The sequence below is a fragment of the Macrobrachium nipponense genome, chromosome 20 (assembly GCF_015104395.2).
Source record: "Macrobrachium nipponense isolate FS-2020 chromosome 20, ASM1510439v2, whole genome shotgun sequence".
Classification (NCBI taxonomy): Eukaryota; Metazoa; Arthropoda; class Malacostraca; order Decapoda; family Palaemonidae; genus Macrobrachium; species Macrobrachium nipponense.
Window position 1 is genome coordinate 79,584,088 of NC_061089.1, and position 23,451 is coordinate 79,607,538.

The 23,451-nt window shown below is 43.3% G+C and overlaps 1 protein-coding gene across 4 annotated transcripts in view; it reads right to left on the reverse strand.

Annotated features, from left to right (window-relative positions):
* Positions 1 to 23,451, reverse strand: part of LOC135195346 (dmX-like protein 2) — a 572,993-nt gene that overhangs the window by 76,038 nt on the left and 473,504 nt on the right. For all 4 annotated transcript variants that reach the window (XM_064221627.1, XM_064221621.1, XM_064221608.1 and 1 more), the window contains one exon: positions 22,596 to 22,687. In XM_064221627.1, coding sequence (XP_064077697.1) covers positions 22,596 to 22,687 — 92 coding nt within the window. The remainder of the gene's footprint in view (positions 1 to 22,595; positions 22,688 to 23,451) is intronic.

Consider the following 23,451-nt stretch of genomic DNA (forward strand, 5'->3'; position numbering starts at 1 on the left):
TTACGTAAAAACCTTCGAGTTTGTGCTGTATATGAACAAAACTATTTTGGAGTTTTTGTACTGTTTTCATCGAAGGGTAATTGCTCTCTTTGGAACATAGCTGGAGCATGGTTTGAGTGTATCCATCACTGTGCCTGCTTTAATTTTTTCCTAACCCTTAATCCCCTACAAATGTAACAGTATGACACTGGTGGCAGAATCCAATAGCTACCTGTTCCTCATATGTTCATAACATTTTTCTCAATTTGGCCCTTATTACTTGCTTATGTACTATTCAAAAGTACAATTTTTTACTTGTATGAATTAATTATACTAGAATATTATAAGCTCCATTCTTCTACTTAGCTTGTCTTCTACTGTCCTTATATATATTCCTGTTTTACATTGTTCTCCATAACTCAGAAGTGATTTGAGTAAAAGGAGCACGAACAAAAAAGAATCCCATATAAGGCATGTAGTGCGAAAGTGGTCTAACCCTCCTGACGTTGTTTTGAGTAATTAGCAGTCAAAGTTAATTATTGATTACCACTGAATAAAGATAGAAATGGTCCGTGTAGTGTGAAAGTGGTCTAACCTGCCTGATGTTAATTTTGAGAAATTACAAGTCAAAGTTAATTACTGATTAAAATCGAATAAAGTGGTGCAATGTACATATTACTACTATACATTAAATTAAATTAAATGTCAGATCTTTCACGACACTGAATTTGTAATCATTTAAAAAAATGTTTTTGGTTTACAGTCAAATTATATATTTACCACAACTCCCACTATACTTTTTTCCAGACAGTCATGGTTTTACTGTCCTTTTTAAAGATTTTATAGAATAAGAAGAGTTCTGTAAAAAAAATTATGAAGTATGTTGTTATGCCTAATTCCTGATTTTATATGAATTTTTAAAAATAAAAAATACATTTCTGGGCTCAGCTCGTGTCGCTGCGCGAAATATCCTTTAATCTATTATTTCTAGGGTAAATGTACTAACACATACCAGAGAATAAATAAAATAAAGAAAAAGGTCAGTATAACTGACTCGCTCACCCTCCAGGAGGGTGTCGGTATGAACACTAGGCGAGTGAGACCACTACCACGAGCCAAATGCCAATAGAAATCTCCCACTACAAAATCCCTCCAAGAGGGGAGCCGACCCACAGAGTGAGCAGCTCGTACTACTACTACTCCATCCCATGCTGCCGACTGCTGCGCCTCTGGTGGCCATCCTTTCAAGTTAGCGCACACGAGCGGTTGTGATATTTTTTTCTCTCTGTGTTTTTTGTGCCTTTCATTGGATCTATTCTATTAGGAGCGTGCAGCTATCGCAGCAGCTAAGGTTAAGTACTCAGTATTACGGTTAGTTGTTTTTTTCCGGCCCTGAGACAGTATTTGCCGTTTTTTAGGTATAAATACGACCTCGGGGTCGGAAGCATGGCAGCATGGTTCTGCCTCGTGATGGGTTCGTTCTTGGTCTCCCATACCTAGAACATCCCCTTATTTATCTTCGCTCTTTATGATTATCCGCTTTTACTTAGGGTACGGTCTACTCAGGTTTGTCATGCATGCATGGATTTTACCTTACGTAGGCTTCTTCTTTATCCAGACCCTAGTCCAGGTTCTTAGTATCGGCCTCTGACTAGCTTTTGAGTTTGGTTAGACTTTGACCTTCGGGTTAGTCGTACACTCCTGGATTTTTTCTTTCCTGCCCTGCTAATGTTTTTTGGTTTTGTTCTTTCATTTAATTTATTTATATAACTGTATATTTTATTATTGTTAGGTTAGTTAGGCGTCTGGCTTAGCCTAGGTCCTGGCTCGTTTGGAGCCTTACTAGCTACGCTCATCAGTTCTCGTTTCATGCTTCCCTATAAGCATCTCTCTGATCAGTTGGTTCGGCCCAGTGGGCTTATTTGCCTAACGCTTTTTCAGTTCAGTATGCTTCCCGATAACATCTCCCCTGATCAGTGGTTGTCTAGGCTTAGTTGTCGTATTTGGTCTTACCGCCTCGTGGTCACGTTGTGATCACGGGCCAGCCAGGACGCCTGTCCAGTCATTCTTCCCCCCCCCTCCCGCTCTTCCATAGAGCGGGCGGGGCGGGTCGGTCTGCCCATGCTCGCTCCTCATACCCGAGCCTGCCTCCCTCCTCTCCCTCAGGCGGAGGGGGCTAGGGAGTCGGGACAGACCAGACTGGTCTCGACCTCTCCGGCTTCTCGGTCCGGCCGGTTGGTACGGAGTGGGGGGGTTACTGGCCTTGCCCACCCTCCGCGCTACCTTTGTCGCTCGGGCTAGCTTGAGCCTGTAGTCTTCTCGCTCTTTCCATCTTACTAGGGCTCCTTCCTGATCGGAGTCCTGGTATCCAGCGGAAAGTTGTTAGTCCACCCAGTAGGGTGGACCGGAGCATACAGTGGGTCTCTACTAACCTACTTACCTTTTGTTTTGCTGAGTTACTACACTCCCGCTACGCACTGGACTTAGTCCGGTTTACTTGTGTGTTAGGTTTAAGTTATCTTTAAGTTTATCTTAAGAACCTTAAAACCATCCCCCTCCCTTACATATCTTACCGGATCTCTCCGGGATTATAGCCTATTCAGGCGATGCAGGGAGGGGTTATGCACAATTTTTTCCGAGCTCCGGCATGCATCGGAGCTCTTCTGTCCTTTAGACTGTAAGTGATGTTTTTAAGATACTCATGTGTCTCCCCACTTACAGGCCACCAACTGGGAGCATCCGGGATGTTCCGCCACACTTCAGGACCCTTGTGGACACGAAGTTTTGCCGGTCCCATGCTCCATGCGCGACTCCCGCTCAAGGGGACATCCAGGTCTGGTACCATGGAGACTTGTAACCATATGTACATCTGGTGAGCCAGCTTTTGGAAGGGGTAAGTTTTACATCTCCAGTAGCTGCTCCGCTTCTTTTTTTTTTGCGCTTAAGTTTTCATCATATTAACTTAAGGCAATTAATTTAAGTTATACTTTAAGTTTTAGTTTAAGTGATTCTTAAATCTAAAACTACGCCCTCTCTTCCAGGCTCCGGCGGTAAGAGATACCGCACTGGCTACCCTGCGGGCCTGGGTCGGCGGTTTTGGGAAAAAACGCGCCAAGGGACAGCCCTACATCCTAGAGAAGCGGTTGGCATTACTAAATCTTCCCGGAGGCAAGCGCAGGATACGTCGAACCCGAGTAGAAGCGGATCCGACTATCTCCTTCATCCAACAAACAGCTGGCCACCTCATTAACTGATCAGGACCAGGATATCTCTACGGATGTCGCGACCCTAGATATTAATGTTGAACCTATGGTAGGTATAGACGACCTGTTGGTCGAGGTAGGTACGGTGGACACCCAAGGGTCACCCTTGGGCGTAACTGTTTCTTCTACTCCTGCAACCTCTCCATCCTTCCAAGCTTACGGGGTGACGAAATATATTCTCCTCCTGGTGCTTCGGTTAGACCTAAGGTCAAGTCTAAGGTGATGACTTTGACTAAGACGTCGTCGTCGTCTAAGAAGACGACTTCGGCTTCATCCTCCTCCCGTAAGCTCTCCGGCTGGGAATCCGGAGCATCCAGGTCTAAAGCTTCTAGCTCCGGCTCTAAGTCCTCGAGGAGTAAATCCTCCAGAGAGAGGATCTCGCACTCCGGCAGAATCACCAGTTCCGCTACTTGGTTCCGATCCAGAGCCTCCCCTCCACCTCCGCAGCAAGCTCCGGCTTTGGTTGGACTCCAATGCTGGCCTGTTGCAACAGGTGGGGGACCTGGTTGGGTCCTTAAAGAGTAGCATGGAGCAAATGATCTCTCGTCTGTCGGACAGGATTACTTCCCAGGACTCCATTATAGCCGGGCTGAGAGAAGCTCCTCTAGCCTCTCCTCCACTAAGTCCAACACGAGTGGATCCCAACTTCCTCCGTATGACTCACTACTCAGTTCTCTATGAACAATCCGTGGAGAGTAGCGTCATACGCCCCCTTCCAGGACGGTCTCATCTCTATACCGGAATTTGGGACTCGAAGAATAGAGGACTCGAGTTCTTCCCGGAAGACCTCCAGCCTCCGTTCATAGGCTACGCAAGGCTTACGCCGTCGGCTATGGTGCGGGACGATAAGGTACCTAAGGAGACAGTCCTCACTCACGAGACCAGGCTCAGAGAGAATGGCTCAGGTGTTTAGAGGACATGGATTGTTCTAACACCAAGATACAAACCATTAAGAGTCCCTTTACCATTTTTACAATGGATGAGAGTACCCGCTCCCGCTCCTAACCAAGATCGCGAGGTCTTCGACCATCCAGCGGCCCAGAAGGGGAAAACCTATACCGCAGTTGAAGGAAGCGGATCCCACTTCTCCGTTGCTCCCCTCAGTTGTGAGAATTGTGGGAGACTTGCCGAATACATTCTCAGCTGGCAAACTCAAAACCGGGACTGTGCTATGGAGCAGTTTGGTGAAAAAGCTACCCAGGCTCCCAGATAGCCTTATTCAGGCTGAGTTTGATGCAAAATCGCGTCTAGCCAGATCCATCAATTCTATGGCTATGTCTGAGGTAGCTACCATGGCTTATGGATCAGAACCGATTTTTTAAGCTCATGACCAAAGCCCTGACTCAAACGGTACAGTCAGATATGTTGAGTTTGCCACTGCTCGGACGAATTGTAGGAAGCATGTCCTACAAGAGGCAACCATTCGGCATGAACCGAATAGGTTACTCTCGTCTAGCATCTGGGGAGCAGATCTCTTCCCAGAAGCTATGGTTAAGGAGGTCCAGTCAGAGGCTACCAGGTTAAACCAGAGCCTTAAGGATCGTTGGGGCCTTTCGGCTAAGAGGAGGCAAGACCTGACTCCTAAAGGTAAGGGACAAAAGAAACCCAGGCGTTTCCAACCTTACCAGAAGAAGCAAACTACGCTTTCCTCAACAAGTTCCAACAGTACCGTTAGTGCAGACAGCCCAACCCTCCACTTCTAAAGGTCAATCACAGCCAATTTATGTGATATCCCCTCAGCCTCAGCCCTCCACCTCTTACGCCATCTCTCCAGCTTACAATCAAGCCTTCGAGAGTCAAGCTTCTCAGAAGTATGACCGCTCGGGTAAGGGAGGTAGAGGTAAGCGTTCCTTTCGTGGGGGAGAGAGGATCGGGAGGCCCCTTTAACAGGGAAAGCACTTCAGAGGAGGCCGAGGCGGTTACCAGAACCAATGAAGAACTTCAGGTAGGGGGGAGGCTGTTTCACTTTTCGCCAACCGGTGGAACTTCAGCCAATGGGCTCAGAGCATAGTGTCAAAAGGTCTGGGTTGGAGCTGGTTGACGAACCCACCTCCATCCAGACCTTTCCGTCAACTTCCTTTCCAAGGAATTGACAGAGTACGCAGACGATCTCTTCAAAAAGGAGCTATAGCGAGAGTCAAGAGATTAAAATTTCAAGGTCGCTTGTTCAGCGTGCCAAAGAAAAAAAGGCTCACAAAAAAGAAGGTAATCTTAGACTTGTCCCGCTTAAACTTAGCCATCCGCTGCGACAAGTTCAAGATGCTCACGATCTCACAGGTGCGGCACCCTACTTCCCCGTGGGGCCGTCACCACCTCTATCGATCTTACAGACGCTTATATCATATCCCTATTGCAAGACACTTCCGTCCGTATCTGGGTTTCAAGATAGGAGACCAGACATTCTCCTTCAAGGTAGTTCCATTCGGACTCAACGTGGCACCCAGAGTGTTCACGAAGCTAGCGGAAGTGGTAGTGCAAACAACTCAGATCGCAAGGATCATGGTAGTAGCGTATCTCGACGATTGGTTGATCTGGGCCCCATCAGTCGAGGAATGCACCAGAGCTACTCTGAAAGTGATCAGTTCTGGAATATTTAGGCTTCAAAATAAACAGGGACCAAATCAAGACTCACTCCAGAGTCAAACTCAGTGGCTGGGCATTCAATGGAATCTATCATCCACACTCTGTCGATTCCATCAACCAAAAGGAAAGAAATAGCAAAGTCAGTCAAGCAATTTCTAAGTCACAAACTAGCGTCAAGGAGAGCCCAGGAAAGGATCCTGGGTTCTCTTCCAGTTTGCATCAGTGACAAACGTCTTAATGAAAGCCAAACTGAAAGACCTAACCAGAATCTGGGCGCTCGCGAGCAAACGTCAGGTCCAGGGACAAACTATCCTCGCCTCTGATTCTAAAGAATCGACTTCGGCCATGGGCGAGAGTCAAGAATTTATCAATGTCAGTACCCTTCAGTTCCCTCCACCACCAGGGTCACCATCCACACAGACGCGTCCTTAAGCGGCTGGGGAGGGTATTCCCAGGTCAAAAAGGTTCAAGGGACTTGGTCACCTCAGTTCCGTCAGTTCCATATAAACGTACTGGAGGCAATGGCAGTGTTCTTGACTCTAAAAAGGTTACGCCCACCAAGTACTCCCACATAAAGCTAGTCTGGACAGCGCAGTGGTAGTACATTGTATAAACAGAGGAGGCTCCAAGTCACGTCATCTAAATCACGTCATGATAGCCATCTTCTCCCTGGCAGACAAGTTCAGTTGGCATCTTCCTCCACTCACATAGCTGGAGTAAGAAACGTCATAGCAGACGCCCTATCCCGATCAGTACCCCTAGAGTCGGAATGGTCACTGGACACAACAGTTCGTTCCAATGGATCCTTCAAAGAGTCCCAGGGCTACAGGTGGACCTCTTCGCATCACAAGCGAACCACAAACTACCGTGTTATGTAGCCCCCAACCTGGACCCTCTGGCCTATGCCACGGACGCCCTGGCTCTAGACTGGAACAACTGGGAGAAGATTTACGTCTTCCCTCCAGTGAATCTCCTCATGAAAGTATTGAACAAACTCAGGACTTTCAAGGGTCAAGTGGCTCTAGTAGCCCCAGATTGGCCGAAGAGCAACTGGTATCCTCTAATTTTGGAGCTGGGCCTTCGTCCTCTTCAGATACCAGTCCCAAGCTCTCCCAGTCAGTACAAATGAAGACTGTGTTCGCTTCCTCAGGGATTCTCAAAACCCTAACTTTATGGATTTCATGAAGTTTGCGGCAAAAAGAGATGCGAATATTGACCTCAGAATATTCTATTCTTTGGAATCCGATAAAAAGGGATTCGACTTTGAGGCAGTATGATGCTGCTGTCAAAAAGTTAGCAACCTTCCTGAGAGATTCGGATATTAGAATCATGACAGTTAATTCAGCTATATCCTTTTTCAGATCCTTATTTGAAAAAGGTTTAGCAGCTAGCACGATTACGACAAAACAAGTCAGCTTTGAAAAAGATATTTCAATTTGGATTTAACATAGACTTGACGGATTCCTACTTCTCGTCTATTCCTAAGGCATGTGCTAGGCTTAGGCCTTCTGTAAGGCCTACGTCAGTTCATGGTTCTAAACGATGTTCTAAAACTGGCTTCCGAAACCGATAATGACACATGCTCGTTTATAATGCTCTTAAGAAAAAACCCTATTCTTATTAAGCTTAGCTTCAGGAGCAAGAATTTCAGAACTGTCGGCTCTATCCAGAGACCCGGATCATATTCAGTTCCTTCCCACAGGAGAAGTCCTACTTTCTCCGGAACGTAGCTTTTTAGCAAAGAATGAAGATCCTTTGATGAGGTGGGAACCTTGGAAGGTACTACCCCTTCCACAAGATGTATCTCTTTGCCCAGTTACAACCTTACGAGCCTTTCTGTCTAGGACCTCCTCATCTTCGTCGGGTCCCCTCTTTAGGAGGGAAAAAGGTGGAACTTTATCCATTAAGCATCAGGCAACAAATCCTGTACTTTATTAAGCAAGCCAATCCTGACTCTTTCCCGAAAGCACATGATGTCAGGGCAGTAGCCACCTCAATTAATTATTTCCAACATATGAACTTCGATGAGTTGAAAAAGTATACTGGATGGAAATCGCCGACAGTGTTCAAACGTCACTACCTTAAGTCCTTGGAAGCTCTGAAATTCCCAGCAGTAGCAGCGTGTAACATAGTTTCCCCTGACTCTAGCTAGTTTGTAGTAGAAGATTCAGTCCTCCTTTCTACCTGCCTCACCCAAAAGTTCGTCTATTCCTACCTGGTTCATTGCATTACCTTGTGTCTTAGCTGCTTTGTGGTAGTGTAGTGGGTGCCCCTTATTGTCTGGTTAGGGACACTCACAAATGATTATACACATTGATCTCATGGATGTTTCCCCTTCATTTTTATGCTAAGGGATACATCATATAATGATTACGGGTTTTGTATATTAAGTCATATACATTCCTTTATATATATTATTGTCGATTGTTTTTATTAATTGCTATTTACTTTTGATACATGCTGTTACACAGATAACATTGATACATGTAAATAATTTTACTGTACATATGTATTACCTTATGTTTACAAACATGATTAGATTTAAGGGTAATTTAAGACTATTTCTATTTTTATACCCATGTGTATATGTATCTTTTAGCAATTATAGTCTATTCTTATATATTTTTATTCTTTTATTTGAGACCTATTCTGATTTATTTTATTTTATTTCTCATTTTATTACTTTTGTTTACAATCTTGTGCTATTTCTCTGGTACGATTTCGCGCAGCGACACGAGCTGAGCCCAGAAAAGGGATTTTGACGTAAGGAAAAATCTATTTCTGGGCGATTGGCTCGTGCGCCAGCGAAATCCCACCCTACCCATCCCTTCGCCCAAGATTGTTCTGCTAACTTCAGGATGGCCACCAGAGGCGCAGCAGTCGGCAGCATGGGATGGAGTAGTAGTAGTACGAGCTGCTCACTCTGTGGGTCGGCTCCCCTCTTGGAGGGATTTTGTAGTGGGAGATTTCTATTGGCATTTGGCTCGTGGTAGTGGTCTCACTCGCCTAGTGTTCATACCGACACCCTCCTGGAGGGTGAGCGAGTCAGTTATACTGACCTTTTTCTTTATTTTATTTATTCTCTGGTATGTGTTAGTACATTTACCCTAGAAATAATAGATTAAAGGATATTTCGCTGGCGACACGAGCCAATCGCCCAGAAATAGATTTTTCCTTACGTCAAAATCCCTTTTTTATCATTGTTGAGCCTTAAAAAAATATCACTTTACATTATTAACATCCACATTACCTTGGACATCGGCAACAACCCATTCCCCAACTCAGATTGGGAGAAAGAGAAAAATGAAAAATTTTAAGAGAAAATCAGGAAGAGAAAAAATGAAAAATTGAGAGAGAAAATCAGAGAAAAAATTAGAAAAAATATGACAGAGAAAATATAAAGAGAAACTCAGGGAAAAAGACAAAAGTAGAGAGAAATAGAGAAAATGAGAGACAGAGAAAAAGAGAGCAAAAAAGAGAATGAAAAACAATTGTCTACTATGATTTAAAGTCTGTGAGAAAGCAGTGAGGCAGTGTGGATGACAAGAGTCAAGGCAAGCTCACTCCTGGGTTAAAACACTTTCGCGCTTGATCTAAAGTTAGTCCGCACCTCTTGTTGGACCAAAACATGCCACTTTAGAACTTAATAAACCCCGCAGGATGTTCGCTTTCGCCTTTTCCAACATCAATACAAGGTTTTTGAATCTACGGACAATATGTTTCCACCTATAACTCCAAACTGCCATTTTTGAGGGTTAGACCACTTTCGCACTACATGCTTCATATGGCCTTTCTTTAGAATGATACATATACTATTCATGATGAAAGCAGCCTGACCACTGGTATGACTATGATAAAAGGAGGACAAAAAAAATATTATCACCTCAAAATGATCATGATTTTAAGGTGAAAGAAGCATCTCCTATTGTGCTTATTCCACTTCTGAAAGAGAAAAATTTCTATATATGCACAGAAAACAGGACACTCAAAAGAAGTTTTGTTAAAAGAAGACCTACATCCGACTAAGCTTTTTTTTGAGATTTACACTGCATGTATTTCCCAAGGGCATTTCAGAAACCATCTTTGCTTAAATTCACCATAAGCAGGATGGTCTTGACAGGAAAGAGATAAATATCAAGTGACATTGGATGGATTACAATTCTGTTACAACCTTATTGAAGATGAAGAACCTAAATAATTTGGTCACACAAACTGAGTCTACCCCACAACAGAGTACTTAACTAACTGATCTGTTCTGGTGTTGCAAAATATTGAAGTGTTTGTATTCTGTAGGGTGGGGAAATAACCTGGTAAATGTTGTCCATCTGAAAGGTATTGATGATCTCAATCAAACTTAATTTCCTCCACTTAAAAACAGAAAGAAAAAAAAGCAGCCTTAGAATGCTATCAATATTTCTCCAGCATGTGCAAAAAAGATTAACAATGTAGTGGTGAAGTAATCCATAAAGGCTAATATTTTATCTCCAGTCAAGATGTACGAAAAATACCAGTGCCAACATTTAATATTACAAGAACCTGACTGAAAAGTGAAGAGTAATAAATCTTCACTAAATTTTCAAAGTAATGATTCCACTGCTCCAATATTCCTTTCTTTAATTGCTTTTAAAACCATTTTTATCTTAATGTCTTTTTAATTTTCTACATGACTTCAGTCTTTCCTCATCCATTCTGCTATCATGAACATATTCTTAACTGCTTCTGGTGAGTAGAAACTATTTCATTCACCTTAATATTTCTCCTTGCTCTTTCCTTTTGTTTCTTAGCATCCCCTTGTACTATAGAATATGTAAAACTATTAATTGCCTTTTATTCATGAAATATAAAAAATTTCATGAATTTTATGGTTTTGCTTTAAAAAATTTCAACAACTTAATTGAAATAAAATCTATGCAAGACATAGTTTAGTATAACTCTTTAACGCCGATTGGACGTATTAAACGTCGATGAAAATTGTCTGTCGGGTGCCGAACCGATGTACGAAACGTCGACAAAAAAGTTTTTTTAAAAATTTGCAGAAAAATAGTTACAGGCCTACTAGGCAAAAACTTTTGAATCACGCACCTTGGGGGATGCTGGGAGTTCACGGATCAAGCTGTTGTTTGTTTACAATCATTACCCATGCGCACAAGCGTGAATTTCTTCTGTCGCACTACAAAAAGCATCAGCGACACATCTCAGAAATTATTTAGTCACTTTGACATCATTTTGCACATTTTCGTATCAGCCGTTACATGAGTTTTATATATGAAAATGTGCGCAATTTCATGTAGAATACAACAAAAAACAACTCATTGTTGTAGCTTTTATCAGTTTTGAAATATTTTCATATAAATAACGATAAGTGCCAAAATTTCAACCTTCCGTCAACTTTGACTCTACCGAAATGGTAGAAAAACGCAATTGTAAGCTAAAACAAATTGGAAGTCTCTAGCACAATATTCGATTTATGGTGAATTTATGAAAAAAACTTTTTCCTTACGTCAGCGCGGTAAACTCTTCCAAAAAAATCATACATTATTTCGTCCGATTGTTGTAATGTTTGCACCATTTTTAATTAGCCGTTACATAAAGTTTTATATATGAAAATGTTCGCAATTTTATGTAGAATACAACTAAAAACAACCCATGGTTGTAGCTTTTATCAGTTTGGAAATATTTTTATATAAATAACGATAAGTGCCAAAATATCAACCTTCGGTCAACTTTGACTCGACCGAAATGGTAGAAAAACGCAATTGTAAGCTAAAACTCTTACATTCTAGTAATAATCAATTATTTACCTTTATTTTGCAACAAATTAGAAGTCTCTAGCACAATATTTCGATTTATGGTGAATTTCTGAAAAAAAAAAAAAAAGTTTTCTCGTCCGATTGTCGTAATGTTTGCACCATTTTAAATTACCCGTTACATAAAGTTTATATATAAAAATGTGCGCAATTTTCTTTAGAATACAACAATAAACAACCCATGGTTGTAGCTTTTATCAGTTTTGAAATATTTTCATATAAAAGGGATTTTGACGAAGGAAAAATCTATTTCTGGGTGATTGGCTCGTGTCGCCCTATGAAAGTATCCTTAATATCATTCTTTCTAGGTAAAATTAGCCTAAAATTACCAGAGAAAACAAAATAAGAAAATGTCAGTAAAACTGACCTCGCTCACTCTTAAAAAGAAGTGTCGGTATGATAACGGGGCGAGTGTGGAACACTACCACGAGCCAAACACCAATTAGAACTTCCTATCAGAATCCCCCCAAGAGAGAGCTGATACCAACGGGCGATGCAGCCTCTACTACTACTACTAGAGGACGCCACGGACGACAGCAGCGCCCCTAGCGGACATCCTTAAATAAAACAGTTAAATACATCTTGTCCTGCAAGGGGGGAAAACAAACTATAAAAAGGGGGTTTTCATAGGGCGACACGAGCCAATCACCCAGAAATAGATTTTTCCTTCGTCAAAATCCCTTTTCTGGGCTCAGCTCGTGTCGGCCTATGAAAGAGTACCATAGAAACAGACAAGATGGAAAAGGGAACAATGAAAAACAATTTAAAATGATGGATATAATATAAGTAAATCAATTACAGCATACAAATTAAGCACTTAAACTAACTTATTTTAACAGTAAAATAATAAAATGTTAGTAATCTTAAAGTACTTAAATGGTAATTAAAGTAAATTACAAAGATGCATGTAAAATAAGGGGAAAAATTGGGATTTACTTAACAAAAATACAAAATTATAAATATATACACCCATGTGTCCTACCCTAGCATAAAATAAGGGTAGTACACGAAACAAATGGAAATCCATCATCAATTACATATTCCAAAATATATACAAACACATTGTGACTGAAGTTCATCATTAACATAAAATGGTGAATATATACAAACATAGTGTCCTACCCTAGCATAAAAATAAGGGTAGGTACACTGAAGTACCATTATCAGTACAAATGTGGATGTCCCTAGCCAAAAAAATAAGGGACAATCCACTATATGATACAACGGCTAAGGCTATGATGTTTGAGTAGCCTGACGATAGGGTGAGGACATGTTGGTTGATGTAGGTAGAAAGGAGACCTGGATCTATAACTACAACTACTAAACAGTATCTAGGGGAAACTATGGTTTCCCTTTTCTCCTTGCTACTGCTGAAACTTTTAAAGATTCCAAGGACTTTAAATAATGCCGTTTAAAAGACTGTCGGGGATTTCCATCCAGTATACTTTCTAAGATCCTCAAAGTTCATATGTTGGAAATAATTAATTGAGGTGGCTACTCCCCTGATATCATGTGCTTTTGGGAATGACTCAGGGTTGGCTTGTTTAATGAAGTAAAGGATTTGCTGTCTAATGCCTTTAACTGATAAAGTACCACCTTTTTCTCTCATGAAGAGAGCACCTGAGGATCTAGAAGAAGTACGAGATAGAAAGGCTCTAAGAGTTGATACTGGGCAGAGAGAAGGATCCTGTGGAAGTGGGATAACCTTCCAAGGGCCCACCTTGCAAGAGGATCTTCATTTTTGGCTAAAAAGCTACGATCCGGAGCAAGTAGAACTTCTCCTGATGGGAGGAATTCCACATGACCCGCATCACCCTGGATAGAGCCGACAGTTCTGAAATTCTAGCTCCTGAGGCTAGGCTTAATAAGAATAATGTCTTCCTCAGGAGCATTATGAATGTACAAGATGAGTTGTCAGTATCTGAAGCTAGTTTGAGGACGTCATTTAAGAACCATGAAACTGTAGTAGGCCTCTGGGAAGGTCTAAGTCTAGCACAGGCTTTAGGGTATAGATGTGAAATAAGATTCAGTCAAATCTATCTGAAAACTACTTGAAAGATTTTCTTCAAAGCCGATTTTATGAGTGGTAATCGTGCTAGCTGCTAAACCTTTTTCAAATAAGGATCTGAAAAAGGATATAGCCAAATTAACTGTCATGGTTTGTAGTGTTCGATTCTCTCAAGAAAGATGCTAATTTTTTAACAGCTGAGTCATATTGTCTAATGGTTTGACTCTCTCTTATCTGATTCTAGGAAGAGAATATTCTGTGGATCAATGTCAGCATCTTTATTAGCCGCAAACTTCATGAAGTCCATAAAGTTAGGGTCTGGAGAGTTCCTGAGGAAGCGAACACAGTCCTCATTTGTACTGATTGTGATAGATTGGGATTGGGGATCCGTTGAGGTCGGAGACCCAATTCCAAGAGAAGAGGATACCAGTTGCTCTTGGGCCAGTCCGGTGCAATCAGAGCTACTATCCCTTTGAAAGACCTTAGTTTGTCTAGGACTTTCAAGAGAAGATTCACTGGAGGAAAAACATAAATTCTCCTCCACTGATTCCAATCTAACGACAGGGCGTCCGTGGCATAAGCCAGAGGTCCAGGTTGGGGCACATAGCAAGGGAGCTTGTGGTTCGCTTGTGACGAAGAGATCCACTTGGAGACCTGGGACTCTCCGGCTTACCCACTGGAATGACCCGACGTCCAGAGACCACTCTGATTCCAGAGGAACTGACCGGGACAGAGCTGTCTGCTATCACATTTCTTAACCCTGCCAGTGAGTGGCAGACAGATTTGCTTTGTGTGTTTGCTAATGCAAAGATGGCATATCATGACATGGTTCACATGTTTGGATTTGGACCCTCCTCTGTTGATGCAATGAACTACCACTGCACTGTCCAAAACTAGCCTTAGATGAGACTTCTTCGGGGGTAAGCAGTCTCTTCAGAGTAAGAAATACTGCCATTCGCTTCCAACACGTTTATGTGGAGCTGGCGAAATTGAACTGACCAAGTCCCCTGAACTGTTTGAACTGAGAGTATCCCCCCCACCCGGACAGGATGCATCCGTGGCTGAATGGCGTGTAGCACTGGGAGGGGATATTGAAGGGCGGTACTTTCTTGGCCTAAGTTTACTTTACTTTGACCAAGGCCGTAGGTTGGTTGACGAATGGATCTGTGGAACATTACTGACCAACTTGTCCTCGATATTTGGAGTTTGCTTTTTGAACCCCGCCAAATTCGATTATATCTTTCAGCCTTCTTGCTTTCAGAAGGATACTCTGTTACCGAAGCAAACTGAAGAGGACCCTAGGATTCTCTCCTGCGTTTCTTCTTGACGTTTGTTTGTTGGCATTTGAGAATTGCCTGACAGATTTTGCTATTTCCTTCCGTTTGGCCAACTGGAATTGATAGATTGTGGGAAGACAAATCCCATTGGATTCCTAGCCACTGAAAACGAGATTCCGGAAAGTAAGTCTGGATTTTGTTTTGTTTATCTGAACCCCAAGATGTTCCAGGAAAAGTGTAACTACCTTTTTGGTAGCTTCGCCGACATTCCTCGACTGTTGGTGCCCAAGATCAATACCAATCGTCGAGAGTTATGCCCGCCGTACCAATGATTATCCCTGAGGCCTCTCAATGTTGTACAACCACTTTCTGCTATCTTTGTGAATACCCTGGGGCTACATTCCAGGACGAAAGGGTGGCATCAACTTTGAAATGAAGAATGTTTCTTGATTTCCTAGCCATTGTAATCCTAGGAATGGGCGGAAGTGTCCTGGCTATAGGGATATGATAGTATGCGTCTTGTTAAGATCGATGGAGCATTGTGACGGCTCCACGCGGAAGTAAAGGTACCTTAACTTGCGAGGAGGGCGGTAAGCATCTTGAAACGGTTCGCAGCACGAATATGAAAGGAGCTTTAGCCTTTGACAAGTCCTAAGATTACCCACCTTCTTTTTGTTGAGCCTTTGCTTTGGGCCACGCTGAAAATAAGCGCCCTTGAAATTTTAGATGTTTTCGACTCTCGCAATAGCTCCTTTCTGAAAGGAGTTCTTATCCGCGTAATTTCTTATCAAATTCCTACGAGGGTACCTGATGAAATGATTTGATTGGAGGGGGATCTTTGATCCAACTCCAGCCTAATCCCTTTGGACCGAACTATGCTCTGTGCCCAATTGCTGAAACCGCCCACCTGTGCGGAAGAGGAACAGCCCTCCCTCCCTACCTGGGGAGCCCTCATTGCTGAATGGGCGGGTTGGACCACCACGGCCCTCCTTCTGAAACGTTCTACTCCTCGTGCCCCCTTCCTGCGCCACGGGCTGGAAACGAAATAACCATGTCGACCCTACCTGTCTCGGTTGAGGAGTAGCCCTTGAGGCCTCAAATAAGCAGGGATTGAAGGCCGGCGAGATGGCGTAGGAAGTGGATGGTTGAGATTGCTGGGGGACCCACCAGAGCCGGAAAGGTTGGTTCTGTTTGTAAGATGGTGGAAGGTTGTCCCTGTTGTGGGTAACCTTGGGCACTGCCTGGCCACAAATTGCTGCTGTTGATTAGGCTGGAGTTTTTTGATAAGGCTGGAACCTCTTAACCAGCCGTTCCTTTGGTTTTATCTTGCCAAGCAGTGGGAACTGGATTCCGTGCTTCCTCTTTGAGGAAATACCCAACCTAGCTCTAAGGGCTTCTGGCTTGAGTCTCGCAGCTTCGTGGTGGACCTCTTCACTGCAGGACCTCTGGGAAAGAGATCCGCTCCCCACATGCTTGCAGCCAAGAGTCTATTAGTCTAATGCCTGATTGGGTGCACTCTTGTAGGAACCATGGCTTCCGGCAGTTCCATTCCTAGTCCTTGGAAGAAAGTCAAAAAGCTGTCCGTCAGAAACCGTCTGAAACTGAGATTTCGCCAGAATCTTGAACAGCGGGTTCCGTAGCGTAGGAAAGAGCAGCCATTTCTGTAAATGGTATGAGGGAATTGAGGGGCGGAACCTGCCAAACCTATGTTCGCGCCTCGAACTCTGCCTGGGCTTAGGGAATCCGGCAGCCCTAAGGTAAACTTCCTCACCGAAACTGGTCCATGCGCGCAGTCCGGCTGAGGTTTACCCAGCAGTGAATGTAGCTGGCAGGTTTTACCACAAGTTCTCCGAAGGCGGCGGAAAGAGAGGAGAAGTAGACTCCGCCAATCCCCTCAAACTGTGGAATGGGGCTCATCCATTTGAGGACTGCCTGAAAGAGACTTCTCCACCAATTGTCGCTCGGCGAACGGAAAGGAGAGACCTCCCTTCTTCCGTCGCGAAAATAGTGAAGGGACTCTTGTAGGCCTGGTAGTTTAGTGTTAGTACACTCCCAGTCCTCAAGGCAGTGAACCCCATTCCCGCTGGGCGGTGATCTCTACTGTAAAGAACTGACCTCCTTAGAGATTTTGTTTCTTCCTCTCGTGAAAGAGCCGTTTGTGTGCGCAGACCTAGCAATACCCGATGAAAGGCTGCGTCAAGAACCCGGAGGGTAGAACCTCGAAGTCCTTCAATCCCTTCGAAGTTCCAACACTCCGAGATTAGAAATCCTTCCGGTCCTTGAATGGCGAGGCTAGGCAGCTACTTCTCCATGGGTTTCCCTGAAGAAAGCTGGCAAGGAGGTTCAAATAAGGTGGAAGTTGAAGAATCCCGTGCTAGATGCAGGGGAGGCGACTGGGGGAGGAGCCTGAGCTAGCCCAGCTACGTCGGGTCCTCCATTCTCTTCTCATTCTTTATTAGGATAGATCCTGGATGGAGCTGTCCAGTTGAGCACAAGGACTGTTTGACAATTGGGCAAACATCTGCTATCGAACCGCGTTCCCAGTGCGGAGAAGATTGGGAGCCTACTAGCACGGCCAACCTGTTCCATCATCACCCTGCTTGGAGGACAGTAGAGGGATCGCAGGTGCTGGCGTGCTTGCTACCCCTGCCGGCATAGCCGGAGGGTGGAAGCAAGCGGGCGCGGGAGAAGGCAGTGACTCTGGTTGGGAGTGCGAGCCTTACTTCCTTCGAAGCCTTGGCTCTGGAGGCTCTTCGATTGGGGGAAGAGCCCGGCTTGCCTTTTCACCGCATCGCCATAGGAAGTCGACGACTTCCTCGCCGAAGAAGACGAAGACGACTTCCTAGTAAGGTTCGAACTTAGATTAATGGTCTTCGGTCCTCTTCCCTTTCACTTGCTCCTTTAGGAGGTACAGAGATAGGAGGCCAGGACCGGAGAGCCGAATAAGGAGATCTCGGATCCCCCGCAAAGCCTTGGGAAAGAAGCGGAAGAAAGAGGGGACAGGAGAACGATCCAGGAGGCGCCCAAGGAAAGGACCTTGGGAGGGCGCCCGACAATACCTACCTCAAACCAAACCAAAATCCTACCCCACTACCGCCCATGGGCGGCTTCTAGGCGTTAAGGTACCAGGGCAAGCGACGTTCCGGAACCGACCTTCTGGGAGGCTTTACGACCCCAAACGATTGCTGGAGGTTCTTGCTGGATGGAGGCTATGCAGTAGGGCGGCAGCTGGACAAGGGTGGTCGACGTAACCCACGTCCGACTTGCCCGCGGGGAAAGATCCTGGATGGCCAGCTGCCTATCCAAAAATGTAGGGCTGGGCCCCTTGGACGGCGGTTTCTACCCCAAAAGACCGCCCCACCCACCGCTTTCAGGGTGGCGAGGGGCGACTTCCCTCCCTCACCCGCTAGCCTGAAAGAAGGGTGAGATTCAGCTGCCGAATTGTGGCGAACGGGGTTAAACAAACTTACGGACTAGAAGTTGTTCGTAAAAATCATTAAGTAAGGTCCTATTAATGGACTTAACCCCATGCTCCCAAGCTGATCCCCGACTAGGGTAGTAAGCATATGGGCGCACGGGCTTCAGGTGCCAGGCAGAGCTCATCCGTTTGAAACGACGTGGCACAAAGGGGCGGTGTACCTGCACTCGTCCATGTCCACAGGGGTCGTTTAAAGCGTCGCATTAACAGGCTTGGGACCTTGGCAGTTGGTAGCATGTAAGTGAAAAAAAGTACATGAGTACCAAGTAAAACACTTACAGTCTAAACAATTATGCCCTCCGCTGGTGCCGGAGCGATAAAGTTAGATAAAAACCAGACAGCCCGCCCCCCCCCCCCCAAAAAAAAAATACGTCTGGGTTGGTAACCAGGGTTGCGGAAATAGGCTTATGGCTCCGCCTCGATTGCGGAAGCACAAGAATCAAACCAACTTAGGAAGTTGGGGGGTGTAATGGCGAAACCACGACGGAAAATGGGCGGGGTGAATGGTTCTGAAAATAAAATAAAATTTAAATAAATAATAACACAACAATTCATTGTAAAATTATCGTTATTAATTAGGGTATTCCTCCTTAAAATAACAAAAATAAAACAAACTTCTCTCCGCCCACGTTCTACTAGAAAGCGTGCTGTAGGTAAGGGTAAGACTCCCTTCCTGTAGCGGGGGCGGGAGATAATTAAGGATTTTGGTCTATGTAGGCAAGCAACCATCGACCACTCGTAGTGCCCACCCTGCCCCTCTAGCAGGACGCCAGTAACCTATAACCAAAGGTTGCCCGGCTGCGACGGAAGGCCTCCTTTCGTATCGTAAGGGAGTGAGGTGGCCCCTGATGCAACTGCGGGGAGGGGCGGGAGGAGGCAAGGGTCTCCGGCGCAAACACGGCCTGGGAGGCGCGGAGAAAAATAAGGGGGGGATGGATGGCCATACCCTCCTCCCCAGACCTCACCAAACTACCCGCATGGCGGACCTCGGTACCTCCATAGTGGTACGCCCTATACCCACCCGCTGGGAGGACCCATGGACCAACCTCCGGAAAGTGTAGATGAGAGGCGATGAGTTTGTCATAACAACCAAGGGTCCCCAGCTCCTCCCTATATCAGAGATAGGAAAGGCAAGGGAACAGGGTTAAGGTGCTATGGAAACACGGTGAACAGGCAAAGTGGCCTAGACCGCGAGCAACACCAACCGTTCGGTAGGGCCACGGTGAACCAAGCTTGGTACCAATACATGGAACAAGCACCTCTAGGCTAGGCCCTAATAAAACCCAAATAAAAAGAAAATAAAAATTACATCCGAAAGGCTGGAAGAGACACTTTTAGTAAAAAGAAAGAAAGAAGCCTAAGGCAGGAGGCAGACTGTTCCAAGAAAACAGGAGCCTACCTCGGAGCCAGCAATAGCCGCCTCGCTAGAGCAAGAGCCGGGATGCTGGGGCGGCGAAAATAATAATAATAGCCCTAAAATACCAAGCTAAGAGAATGGGTAGGCGGGCTGAAAACTAGCTAAAACCGATCGATTAAAAACAATGAAATGTTTATGCATTAACGTAAGCCCATAAGTAAATAAGTAAGTCCCAGGTATGGGAGGACCAGGGGAATTCTTACGACGGCGGCATTGGCCGGCCACGAGACAACCGGGGAACCGTTATTGACCTGGACCTAATTGAGGAAAATAAACTGGCTAAACCCGGAAGATAAAACTATGGTAAAATGTTACTTATGAGGTTACTTAACTTAGCCTGTGGGCAATTGCAGAGCGTTTCCATCGTAGATATACGAATAAAATCCAATAAAAGCAACGAAGCACAAGAAAATGGCGACTTTCGTCCGCTAGGCGCTAAAATTTAAGGATGTCCGCTTAGGGGCCTGCTGTCCTGTCCGTGGGTCCCTAGTAGTAGTAGTAGAGGCTGCATCGCCCCCGTTGGTATCAGCTCTCTTTTCTTGGGGGGATTCCTGATAGGAAGTCTAATTGGGTTTGGTGGCTCTGGGTAGTGGTTCCACACTCGCCCCTTTATCATTACCGACACTTCTTTTAAGACGTGATCGAGGCAGTTTTACTGACATTTTTTCTTAAGTTTTGTTTTTCTCTGGTAATTTTAGGTTTAATTTTCTACCTAGAAAGAATGGATATTAAGGATACTTTCATAGGCCGACACGAGCTGAGCCCAGAAATAACAATAAACAGAAAAAATTCGACCTTCGGTCAACTTTAACTCGACCGGAATGGTTGGAAAATGCAATTGTAAGCTACAACACTTCAGTCTAGTAATATTCAATCAATTACCTTAATTTTGCAACAAATGGGAAGTCTCTAGCACAATATTTCGATTTGTAGTGAATTTTTTAAAACAGCTTTTTTTTACGTCCGCATTACGAATTCATGCATCATATTGTGATAACATTTTCTCTGTGTTGCTTTGATTGTTTTACAATTTGTTAGATACCAAAATCATCGCAATTTAGTGTACAATACAACGAAAAAATAATTAACTCATTAGCTTTAACCGTTTTGCTCACAGTGCGATTTGTATACAATTATATATGAAATTTTTATTTTGCGCTGTCATATATTCAAATATTTATATATGATAATGATATTTTTTTCATTTCTGATGGTTGCATACTAAACTTCAGGCAATGACGAAAAAAGGAGCCAAAAATGAATTCTTAATCTTGAAAATAAGCGTGCTGATGACTTTTTTTGAAAAAAACTTTTTTTCCGCTTCGGCACTCACTCGTGAACGCCGCCGGCATACGGGAGACACTTTCGGAAATACCGGCTCGGCGTTTAAGGGTTAACATGGCTGGACATAATGCAATAAGATTTCATGAAACAATGGAAGCTACTGAACTTGGAAACATAATCACATGCTTAACAGTATTTCTGGCATGGTGATTACCTTTACAGATTATAAACATTACAGAAAAAGCTAATTCACAAAACTCAAACACAAGAAAAAATATTCTCTTTCTTCAATTCATCAAAACTGATACCAAGAAAAATAAATCACTTGAGAGTATCCTTTTCCTGCCTATCCTCCACCAGAGCTTTAGGGATGTTCTTTCCATTAATTGCTTTCTTTTGTCGTCATTCTACTCTCATTTCTCTCCTAAAAGATCCCTCCCATTTCTTTTTAAATTCTAAATTTACTGTATGCTTTCCTATATACGTACATAATCCCTTCCCATATCAATTTATAGTTTCCATGACAACTAAACATTTATTTCTCAGCTTCAAATGACTAACCACACAACTGACAAAATTCAAGAGTTCAATAATATGCATTTTATAAAAATTTGTGACACATTAAAGGATTAATCTCATTTGTTATTTTCTGATTTATAATTTGCAAAGGTCATACAGTAATACAGAATAGTACTGAGTTAAGTACTTTATGTACTACAATTTTAAACAGTAACAAACAACTAATGAAGATAATCTTAAACCATCTCCTGTAAGATTTTCATCCAAATAGCATTTATTATTCTTGGAGTGAGCCAAAAGTGTCACATTGTTGCTAAACAAATATCCATTAGAAAGAAACCATTAGGTTATAGCAATAAACCAAACCAACAAAAAAAGAAAATGAATAAAATTAGTAAGTCATGATAATGTCAATTAAAATAATAAAAATAAATATGCACATCATCAGCAGCTATGAAATTTGTCAAATAAACTATATATGTAAAAATGACCATAGTACTTTTTGGTACCATTAAAACCTCCAAAATTTAATAGTGTCAACAACCGCAGCACTGCCTGAAAGGATATTCCATAACCTTTAGGATAGGGAACTTGGCACTAGGCACTAGGCAGGGTTGTATTGTACTACTGCCTTACCAATATAATGAAGCTATGCTAAAAGTCTTTGAAATAAACAACATGAAATCATTTTGAAAAATATGAAATTCACAATATTTTATTTGTAACATTTGTATTTCTGATCCTTATATAACATTTGTATTTCTGATCCCTGTATAAGATAAAAATGCACTTACAACTGCCTATCCTAGTAACACAACATCAGCAATAGGAAACACTATTACTAAACACACAAAGTATGGCACTGAATATGCCTTGCTACTCAAACTTTTGATTTACTGAAAATAATCAATAACACTGTGATATACGGAGTTGTAAAAAAAAGAAAAAAACTCATCATAAGAACTGTAAAATGGACTTACCACATTAGTACCACGACCTGTTTGACTCATTGGACCAGTATTCATTGCAGGGAAATTGATGCTTGATGATGAGGAAAGATTGCCATCTACCCCTATGAAATATTGATGAATGTCAGTGTTTAAAAATGTTATTGTTAGTATACAATAAGGTTTTGTACATACTTACCTGGCAGATATATACTTAGCTTTACGTCTCTGACGTCACGACAGAATTCAAAACTCGCGGCACACGCGACAGGTAGGTCAGGTGATCTACCTTACCCGCCGCTGGGTGGCGGCTGTAAGAACAATCTCCCTTCCAGCCAGAATTTTCCTTCCACCTGTCTCCTGAGGGGAGGCTGGGCGGGCCATCAATCGTATATATCTGCCAGGTAAGTATGTACAAAACCTTATTGTATACTAACAATAACATTTTTGTACATGAACTTTCCTGTCAGATATATACTTAGCTGATTGACACCCTTGGTGGAGGGAAAGAGACAGCAATATAAATATGGAAAAAAGGGGAAAACAACACTAGTTGTAGGATGTAAATACAACCTTGGTTCTTACCTGTTTAGGCAGAAGACTTCGTAGTTACTGTCTATGAGTCTGCGTTGCCTTAAGAGCTTCAGCGAGGGTGTGACCTACAGCTGACAGACTCTTTGGGTCTATCAAAGGGATTTGGTTATCCGCTTACTTGATAGAATCCGAGCAGGATCTGTCAACGGGGATTCGCCCACTTATATGACAGAACCTAACCACTATCATTGCAAGGAGCTCAAACATAAACCGATCACCTAACCAATCTAATCATTGTTAGAAACTACGAAATGAAAAACATGCCTACCCGCATGTTCTTTCAAACAACCAAAAA